This window comes from Carassius gibelio, chromosome B17 (assembly GCF_023724105.1).
Source record: "Carassius gibelio isolate Cgi1373 ecotype wild population from Czech Republic chromosome B17, carGib1.2-hapl.c, whole genome shotgun sequence".
Classification (NCBI taxonomy): domain Eukaryota; kingdom Metazoa; phylum Chordata; class Actinopteri; order Cypriniformes; family Cyprinidae; genus Carassius; species Carassius gibelio.
Genome location: NC_068412.1, coordinates 11333742 through 11344705, shown reverse-complemented (window position 1 = coordinate 11344705; position 10964 = coordinate 11333742). Strand labels below are relative to the sequence as shown.

Genomic DNA, 10964 nt, shown 5'->3' with positions numbered 1-10964 from the left:
AAGTACAGTATCATTGCTGGTTATCATTCTCGTCATTCTCGGTTAGCCATTAACAGATGCAGAAGTTTGTGTTTTTATCTGCTAGGCATAAAAGAAAATGTTCGTATTTGAAAGATTGTTGGGTGAATCTCAACAAGAAATGCCCAGGGGCCCAGCTGTTCAAAAGTAAGCCATCAGATTGGATCAAATCTAGAAAATGGGTTGTTAAAAAAACAAAAGGTTGTGTTGTTCAAAACTTTTTTAGTAAGATTGAGATACTTTTGATCCAAAAAAAAACAACTGGATTATTCTGATCCCAGCAGATGGGTGGATAGGAACAAAAATGAAATAAAACAAAAAATACAATATTTGTAATATATCCCCAAACAGCTGTCAATATCAAACAAAGATATGTATTTTAAAGTTTTTAATCACTGATTGTAAACTTCATTGGCACAATCACCAGAGAACAAAACTAGAATGCGAAATATTGGCTCTGATGTCAATTACACATTATTTCAATTACACATTATTAAATTCGGAACATTTTTGTATGCCATTAAATTTGACTAGCCCTTTAATATGCAGCTTTATGACATGCATGGAAAAAAATCGATTTTCACAAATGTTTATTTACTCAAAACTTTGCAAACACAATTATGGCCATACTGAGACAATATGACAAGATGACTCAGGTTCTCACCACAGAGAGAAGTAGATTCAACCAATGACATCTAGCATCTCTGTTTAATTTGATCAGGGCCTTATACAAATCTGATATGATTTACAGTTAAGAATGCACATTCAATAGCTGAGTGAAATAAATACAAAACAAAACGCATAAACGCAGCAACACTAGCAGCAAACGTCAGTTCAATTCGACATGACCTCACCTGATCAGTAGTATCACGTTTGATTGCCACCAAAATAAAATGTACACAGTATCGATGAGTACTGGCCCACATGCTCAATGGTTCAATTTGACGGTAATACCACTTTCCATCCATTTGGTGAGTTTCTGTTTTGATGTGTAAAAATAATGTCACAATCAAGCACAAGAGAAAAATAGGATTTTCAAACAATCACTCATCAATTGTATAACATTCACATGCTCCCTGGGTATAAGCAAAACAACCTGTGCCATAAGTTACTGTTGTCTCACACATTTTAAAGCCACGCTGACATATTTTCATGTCATTTTTTGTTTGTTTGTTTGTTTATTTATTTTTATTTACCCTGTCACTTGCCATATTTCAAAAGTATAAAATTCCTCTCTACAGCTGAGAATCTTTTTCCATCATGTTACCGACAAACATGACATCAGTGTCTTTGAAGATATAAAATATTCGTAATATATTACTGGCATTCTTCCTGATAAAGTCTGCTGTTTTTAGTCTTTTAATGGGATAGTTCATCGAAAAATTTAATTCTGTCATTATTTACTCACCTTCATGTCGTTCCAAACATGTATGATATTTTGGTTGTACAATGAATGGAAACCAAAGCTTTCAATCTTCAGTAGAGATCTAAAGAAATCTTACAAGTGTGCTCTATTTCATTATTTACTTTAAAATCTTGACATCTTCTCTAGATCTTGTTGGTGTTTTCATTAGATTTTCATCAACTCAATGATCACCTGGTCACAGGTGTACTCAAAGCGACTTGGAATATAGCATATGACTCATATGAACTTTTATGGTTCATTTGTGTCCTTTTTCAAGCTTAAAAGCTTCAGTACCTATTTACTGGAGTCATGTGAAAATGAGCAACCTTCTTCGTTTGTTCCATGAAGGAAAGTCATACAGGTTTGGAACAACGTGTGGGTAAGAAATTGATTACAGACATTTCTGTGTGATTTATCCCTTTAAAAGTGTACAGTCAGTGAGAGAGGCAGACTGAAGCTGAAGACACAGATGATACTGATCATTTCATACTGAATGGAGCGGAGACAGACCTCAGAGAAAATGTGTATCAAAATCACACAAGCAATAACTGCATTCCAAGCAACATTTTTTTTCTTTATCTTTTTTCTTTTTCTTCAAAAATGTCTTTTCCATCACAGTATTTACATTAGTTTTCAGTGCATTGTGCTACCCACGATCTATGATGCCTTTTCTTTTGTTCATTCTCTCTGTCATGCTGTGACGGCTAGGATGTGTTGTTGTTGGTGCTACTGTCTGGATGGGGGTGAGGACGGCCAGTGTTTGTTGATGCCTATGTAGTGCATAAACCAGAGTCAGAGGACAAAGAGATAGAGTATAAATGGTGAGCCCATACATTTGTGGGAAACTGAGAGGATATTAACAGCGTGCGACAGAGGGGAGTCATTCAAGGTGGTGGGGAGAGGAAATTGTGAAGAGGAGGATGCTCAGTATTCGTCCTGGTCCAAGTGGGCCTGCTCGTCTATTTCATCATCTTCTGGTGGTGCAAAGCCATCCTGTATAAAAAAATGTAGCATTTTTAGGGTGATCATGGTATTTAAATACTGCATTCAACACTGCACTGTATAAAATACCATTATATATTTTCTTCTTCTTTTTATATCACTATGGTATGTTTAATGGTAAATTTAAAACAAGATTTTTTTTTAAAAAAAGTAATCAGAATACATTACCTAAAATGAGAAACTACAGTTTTTTATCATATAATTTGTAATGAGATAACTGACTACAATTTGTAAGTACTTTACTCAGCACTGACAATAGCATTAGGACTAGAGTCATTTCATGTCCATTTCAAATAATTGATTCAAATTCTGGGGCCTCAGCTTGACATTTTTCATATTTTAATATAGAGTTATCAGTATGCTTTAATTTGCTTTAATTCAGACAGCTTAGAACTTGAATGATGCTCAAAATTTGACTTTCAAGATGGCGATTACTAATGAGCATAATAGAAAAATAAGTTTATAATGTAATAGTTGACAAATGGGGATTTTTTTTTTCTTTTTTTTTTTTTTTTTTTCTTTACTTTACTTAATTGGCATTAGAACTCTTAGGAAATGTAGTCTTGTTGAGTCATGACCCATCTGGCACACATTGAGTTCTATAATGGGAAATTTTAACTCTGGTATTTCCATGTCCAGCTGGTGGTGTGGTCAAATTTAAAGAATTTAACAGACAAAAAAGGATCAATTATCGATTGTCAGTGTTGTGACATATGAAGCACAATTCACACAGAAGCAACTTTCTTTTGGTTAACGTGGCAAATCTGCATGACCCACTTGGATTTCATATGCAAAAATTCACAGAACAATGATCACTTGAACATGGCCAACAGTGGATAAAAAAATTATAACGCAATTATGAATCAACCTGACAGTTATATCAGTCAAATGATTATCAAAAAAGATCAGAAAAGTCATTGGCAGTACCTCTGTAGCATACAGAATGTCAATTATCCCACTGATAATGGGGTTGTTTTCAGTCTCATTTTCTTGACAGATCAGTTCAATGTCTCGAAGTTTGCTGAAGTAGAAATCTCTCTCCTTCTCCAGACCATCTACGGTTAACTTCAGCTCCATCAACTTAAAAAAACAAAGCAAAAGACAAAGAACACAATGTATTATGCTACTCATCAGAACACAACATTTCCTTACTGGGAAAAAGTCAATATGCTTATTATAATAAGACAATCTATATCCAGACATAGAAGAATATCAAATAAAATTCAATTATCTGAATAGGTGGGATAGAAGATAAGAAATGATCTGAGAAAAGAAAGATAAAAATGAACTAATGACTTTCTTATACTCAATTCTATAATCTCCAATCGAAGTTATTCCAAGGTAGAGTAAGTGTTCCTTACCCTCCCGGGGACTCTACCTGTTGATTAAGCTCCATGATTTCAGCATCACTTCCCCCATTTCGGGCATGTGTGGGGTTCTTCCTTATGGTGGTGGTCACCCTCTGGGGTGTGGGCATGTTTTTAGGTACTGTTGGCGATATTCTCTGAGGCCCTGAAATTGGAGATGTTTTTCATTTAGTTACAATAAATGGGACCTGTTCAGTAAATGTACAAACTAATTCATGCAATTTTAGGTTTTTGTTATTTCTAGCCGCTTCTTTAATCACATTAAGCTCTGTTCCATACCATAGTGGGCCAAAAAGGACCCTCACAAGTGACTGATCTGAAACGTCCCACAAACAGAACTCTGAATGGAAGCTCAAATAACAGTCAATTCTGTCCGTGAACAATTATTTTTGTTTATTTAGGAAGCTTACTAAATTGTTTTTTGGAATTACCTTCAAATATACAGTATATAAACATACAATACCTTTTTTTGGACAGAATTTCATAAGACAATTTTGCTGCCCAATCTTTTGATAATCCTCAAGAAACTACTATGATGCCTTTAAAGAAATAGTTCACCCAAAAATTAAAACTTGAGAAAAAAAAAGAAAGAAAGGTATATTATGGATAGAGGACCTAGCCGAAAGCAATGGTTTGAAGTTAAATACATTATATGAATTAATTAATGTTTTGATGTTTTGATCTGCTGTTTGGACCCTCATTCCGACGGCACCCATTCACTGCAGAGAATCCATTGGTGAGCAAGTGATGTAATACTAAATTTCTAAATTGAATGTAATGCTAATATTCTGTTGAAGACACAAACTTATCTACAGCTTAAATGGCCTGAGGACAAGTAAGTTTTTAGCAAACTTACACGTTTGGGTGAACTATTCCTTTAAATGCAATCTAAGGTGGGAGCTCACTAGGTTTTTGAACAGAGCTAATGATTCACTACAATGAGCTTCAGAAGAGGTTCAGTAAGATCAGCCTTTAACAAGCTACAGCATGGGCTGCTTGTTACCCCATAACTTTGGTTAAGCCTGTGTGTGCGTGTGTGTGTGTGTGTGTGATCAAACATTAACTGTTCCAAAAGCCTATTATCCACTTTATATCTGGCAGGTTTAACCAAAGTCGGGGAAGTGTGACGAGATGTGACTACAAACTAAATGGAGGTCACATTCCCAATCCACCCCAACGATCACAAAAGCAGTCAATTGTCAGCAAATTAGGACACCACTGTTGTACCTCTCTGGGGACTCTATGTTTCCAATACTTGACTGTTAACCCTCTATTGCGCAACTTTGCCCCGGGTTAACCCTTTTCCATCATTTTTCAAGCACAAAAGATGTCAATAAAGGGCTGTTCATGAAGGGAAGACTTTAAATAATAATAATAATAATAGAAACAAATTTAGTTTTTTTGGTAGCACTACATCCTTGTGCTCAACATTATGCTTTGCCTAAAAATTTTTTTTTTTTCACCTATAAAAAATTACATTTATTAGTAAATAAAATTCCTTTTAAAAGAGTTCATAAATAATTTTTACACTACTGATCAAAAGTTACCATTCAAGGCTTTAAAACAGCTGTTTTCAATTTGAATATATTTTAAAATGTAAATTATTCCTTTTACAGCCTTTTTCAGCAGCCATTACTGTCTCATGATCCTTCAGAAATTATTATAATATGAAACATTTCATATTTATAAATCAAAGTATTATGTATAAAAATAAAGGAATTTATACTGACCCCCAACCTTTGAACAGTTGTGTCTTTTTTGCTTTATTTACAATATTTTTTTACATAACATTTTGTTTTAGAATTTACATTACAGTGTTTAAATACAGAAATATAAATACAATGAAACTGTATTTATATTGTAATTGTTCCTGTTTGTTTTATTTTTGTTCTATTGTTTCTACTTTTTGTTAGATTTTTATGAACTTATTTCTTTCTATCACCACATACAGTAATTACATCAATTTCTTTCTGTTTTCGATTTAATGCAAGCCAAACTGACTTTGAAATTATAAGGCATGCAATAGAGGGTTAAAATAAACGGCATGCTTTTTTTGTACCTTATTTCAGGTGACGATAACTTTAAAATGACCAATAAAGAATTTGGAGGAACTGAGGGATGAATAGGACTGACCAAAGTGAAACTAAGCAAGCAAAAAGACCCTTCAGGACAGCACAAGAGAGAGCACTGCGGAACTGATCTTGGAAAACTGTGTGTTAGTACTGCACTAACAGAGCAACACAGAGCTGTTTTAATGCTGAATTCATTGTTTTCTCATTAATGGAAGCTTGGGCATGGAGTAAATCATTCTGAGGCCCGTGCACAACCAGCTGCTTTGCAGAGCACGCTGTCAATCAGGAGAAGCTCAGCAATCAATGCAGCAAAGGGGTGGCAGAATCTCGAGGTTACCTGAGGGACCAGTTCTCTTGGGTTTGTGGGAAAAATGTTCACCTGGATTTGGTGGAGGCGCCACATCTTGGCCCTGTCTAGCTTGAATGGGATCATACTCTTTCCCGTCATAATTGGCATCGAAGAATTTTTTAAACCACTGGACGAATTCAAAGTTGTCCTGGAATTTTCCTTTCACTAATTTTTCCACAGGAATTATCTGGATAACAAAAGGGGGGGAAAGTTTTGATCAATAAAACACTAAGTTGTAATCTTAATGCTAAAATTCTTTTTCATATCCTAGGAAATTTACAGAATACAAATGCATATACAGTACAGACCAAAAGTTTGGACACACCTTCTCATTCAAAGAGTTTTCTTTATTTTCATGACTATGAAAATTGTAGAGTCACACTGAAGGCATCAAGGGCTATTTGAGCAAGAAGGAGAGTGATGGGGTGCTGCGCCAGATGACCTGGCCTCCACAGTCACCGGACCTGAACCCAGTCGAGACGGTTTAGTGGTGAGCTGGACCGCACACAGAACGCAAAAGGCCAAGAAGTGCTAAGCATCTCTCGGGGAACTCCTTCAAGTCTATTGGAAGACCATTTCAGGTGACTACCTCTTGAAGCTCATCAAGAGAATGCCAAGAGTGTGCAAAGCAGCAATCAAAGCAAAAGGTGGCTACTTTGAAGAACCTACAATATGACATATTTTCAGTTGTTTCACACTCTTTTATTATGTATATGATTCCATATATAATTCCACATGTGTTAATTCATAGTTTTGATGCCTTCAGTGAGAATCTACCGTTTTCATAGTCATGAAAATAAAGAAAACTCTTTGAATGAGAAGGTTTGTCCAAACTTTTGGTCTGTACTGTATAACAATGAACATTAGACATCTTGACTGATTATTTGATAAACAAAAATATACAAACATACTGTATAATGTATACTACAACCATAGTGTATATAAGCCAAACTTTAATAACTAATTTACATTTCTATCTATTTAACTAATGATCTGCTAAGCAATACCCAGGCCTGATGTTTGATATTGATGAAAGTTGCTTCTCATTTTTTTATTCGAGGTGTCTATTATAATTAATATTAATTAGTTTCATGCTATGGTAAATGGATGGTTCATAAAAATGAATGTTCAAAAAAACACTGTTATAAACCTAGTTATAAATGACACATTATACATTAACTCTCATACCTACCGGTTGCTTTTTTTTGTTTTTTTTTTTTTTTGTTTAAAGCATAAGTTATATTATATTATTATATAAAATTACAAACAAAAATACAGTAAAAAATTTTGATGGCATTGTATACAGTATGTGACATTTGCTTTGTTGTGTTTTGGTTCAGCCCCAATTTAAAGTAAAAAAAAAAAAAAATGTGAGATGAACATAGAAGCAAATAGACCAAAGGACCAACTAACTTTGTCAACGTTCATCCTCTTGAAAGCCGCTTGGAGTACTTTGAAGTTATGTATAAACTCATGTTCCAGCTTTGCTTGAAATTTCACTTTCTTTAAAAGAATACACCCTGGGAACAACATGTCCATGAACTGACAATAAGCCACCCCTGAGGATAAAGAGCAAAAGAGAACATGGGTCAATAAAGCTCATTCATTGCATTATGGGGAACAATAAAGAAAAACGTCTTTGATCAACGTGCATGCATGTGATTGGTTAACCTCACCAGTGTTGAGTGCAAAGTAAATGCTTTTATTTGACTGATTACACTGAAAGAGGTACAAACATTTAGCATATACTATATGATCAAAGGCAAAGTTAAAGCCTTTTTATTGTGAAATAAACAGTAGTGTTATATAATATACGGTGGAGCACAAATAAGAGTATGCCAGTGCCATTCAAGACATAAAAGACAGAAACACTTTGAGAAATAAGGCCACCTGAACATAATTGTTCTATTTTGGTGTAGGTGAGCTGAAGGGAGTCATTCAGCCATGCCAACATGTCATGTCGGCTCAGGTTCTCAATTGTTACCGATGTGGAGTATACATTCACTGCCATCTCCTACAAAGAGCAAAGAAGAACAAAGTCACTGTGTACATAATGCGCTTCATTGTAATACTCTGAAATCTTACGGCATCTGTGATTTCATATATACACATATACATGTATATATACTGTTTATATTATTTACAGGTTCATGTTGACAACAGGGTAGCAGGTAAATATGGTATTGAATGCATTCTTTGAATATGTCACTGCGTCTGGATTTAATGTGTTTCTGTTTGGTTAATCCGAAGTGTTATTCAGTTCTGTTCTTCAGTTATCGACGCAGAGTGAAATTGTAATCACACTATAAATTTCAATACTTCAAAGATAATGTATCCAAATTCAAGTGTTTCTGAGACATGGTGCATCCAGCAGACTGCGTGATGGAAATCACATCTGAAAACACACACACATCTTCTACAGAGACACAATATATGTGTATGTGCCTAAAAGTTGAGGTAAAACTTTAAAAACGCATTTATAAATTAGGCATTTTATTAACCCCTTCATATAATAATAATAATGTTTCTTTTAAATATAGGCTACTGCACATTTATTTTACATTCAGTACATTAATCTTAAATGTATTCATCTGTAATCTTATAATATTAAGTAGTAGACAGAGAACAGGTGGTTTTAGTATTTTATGAGATAATTGTTTAGATATAATGAGCGGTTAATAATAAAAAAACAATGCAATGTAATATTGTAAGTCTCAGATCATAATCAGTTAATGTTGCTATATTAAACTAATGACAGGTAAGTTACTTTAATTTTTTTTCTCTCTTCACGCCTCAAGAATCAGTAAAAGACAAAAAACTGGTTAAAAACGATTATTGGCACTCTACAAATGGTATTTTCCCGAATAATATTAAAAAAAAATATTGGTATCATGCTGGGTTTAAAGAAATAAAGCAGAGATTGACAGGTCACCGGCTTGTTTTACCTTCAGTTGGATAAACTATGCGCGATTTACCATGTCATGCCAATAATATTCGTTATTATTACAAACATATGCATTCGTTTCATGTTTACTTATCCTTTTCTACAATCGACATATTTAACTATATTACAGTCTCGTACATGATGAGAGTAACACAGGCCCTTTAACGCTCTCTGTTTACCACTGATGTGGTTCTTTCGCGGTCTTTACGTCAAAATGTGCACATAAATTTCGCGTTTTGCTCTATAAAACAGCAGACTGGAGCCTGCAGTGATGTGTAAAGCATGTGAGTCCATTACTGTGACAGTTCTGCAGGCCTCGCCGACGTAACGTTATATGAGCAACAACACACACGCTCGAGCCATAAATACATCATACACATATAAACGAGGCCACAGCGCTTATTTAATGTCATACGTTATTAAGAATACCAACGAATTATATTGTTTTAGCAATATTCTACTCACTGTATTCTGACTGCGTCCTTTCCAATGTTGATATTACACTGGCAGAATGCAATCCTCTGCTCTCCGCTGGACTGTGGGTTGCCAGATAAGCGCTGCTGCCTAGTTACGGTCAATAGCGCCACGCGCTCCTGCAACAGACTGGCCTTCTGTGCGCATGCGCAGCGCCCCTCAATACATACGCATGTCTTTGTGAAGACCTGAATAACAGCACGTTATTGTCAGTGTTTGTCCCGTGTGTTTCTGTTTTTAAATTATAAACGGAAAACACTGTAGCTGTACTAATATTATTCCTGTATAACTACAACAGGATTGACAAATCCTACACATATTAGTTAGGCGAAAAGCTCAAAATAAACACATTTCTAGGCCAATCTAAGCTTTAAAAGTTTTTTAAATGAGGTTACAGTGATTGACGAGGCACAATAAAAAACATTAACATTAAATATGAAATATTAATATGAAACAAATATGAACAAATATGAAATATTAATATAATAAATATGAAATATAAAAAAAAAGTTTAAAGTGATTGAGATCTCAACTGTTTACACACAAAATTCAAAATGCCTCCCATATCTTGCAAAATGCAGCACTGCGTTCAATAGATCACAAACACATCTTAAAAGCAAACATTTATCTTACGTTGAAAAAACCTTTGCCATAATATTATATTTTTGGATAAATCATATAAAGTTATTAAAAACCTAAAGCTCTTCTTTTATGAGCTTCTGTGTAGGCTACATTTCTGTACAAGATTGAAAAAAAAAATGTCAGAGAGATACTGAAAAATTTTGAAAAGACTGAAACCAAACTATTTTCTTTTTTTTTTTTACTGTAATTATTTATGGTTGTGAATGCATTGTTACATAGTACGAGAGAAAAGAAACACATCAACCGTGTGAAGGTGTGTGGATGTTTTGTTTAGGTATTGTTGTTGTAAAGCCATGATTGGCTGCTGTTAAGTAAAGCAGATGTGATGAGTTATTGTGAGGCACTGGTGAACTGGAACGGCATTTTGGTTGGCTGTGTTTAAAAAAGGAAATCAAGATACTTCTTGTTAGATTTTTGTGTGTTACATAGAGAATTGTGTGTTGTGTTTTACACCAAAAAAAACGAAGTCAAAGGCAGAGAATCAGAAGTTTTGCAGATTTGGTGTACGAGTTTCAGGTTTCAGAAATTGTGTGACAAGTACAGATTTGGTGTGTAAGCAGTTGAAATAAAAACGTAAAATAAATATATTCAAATTATTGCAATATCTTAGTAATTACTTATGAATTACAATTATTTAATAACGTAATTATAAAGTGTATTTGGTAAATATTATAAGCATGCATATAAATAT

General features: G+C 34.3%; 1 protein-coding gene across 2 annotated transcripts; it reads right to left on the bottom strand.

The window, feature by feature from the left end:
* Window positions 1–593: 593 nt before the first annotated feature.
* On the bottom strand, window positions 594–9761 carry mapre3a (microtubule-associated protein, RP/EB family, member 3a). Of its 2 annotated transcripts, none has more exons than XM_052579899.1 (7): window positions 9623–9761; window positions 8104–8227; window positions 7627–7772; window positions 6202–6400; window positions 3804–3937; window positions 3353–3505; window positions 594–2416 (listed from the first exon to the last, which is right to left on the bottom strand). In XM_052579899.1, the coding sequence occupies exons 2-7, from the start codon at window positions 8222–8224 to the stop codon at window positions 2348–2350; spliced, it is 822 nt and encodes a 273-aa protein (XP_052435859.1). In that variant the 5' UTR covers window positions 8225–8227; window positions 9623–9761; the 3' UTR covers window positions 594–2347. The 2 variants fall into 2 exon arrangements, with proteins under 2 accessions (XP_052435859.1, XP_052435860.1); XM_052579900.1 differs by having other exon boundaries at window positions 6244–6400.
* Window positions 9762–10964: the final 1203 nt, after the last annotated feature.

Coding starts and splice junctions, on each gene's coding strand:
- mapre3a (XM_052579899.1), bottom strand. CDS start 8,224: ATGGCAGTGAATGTATACTCCACATCGGTAACAATTGAGAACCTGAGC. Junction 7,773..8,103: donor AATAGAACAATTATGTTCAG/GTGGCCTTATTT, acceptor CTTTATCCTCAG/GGGTGGCTTATTGTCAGTTC. Junction 3,938..6,201: donor CAAGAGAACTGGTCCCTCAG/GTAACCTCGAGA, acceptor CTCCAATTTCAG/GGCCTCAGAGAATATCGCCA.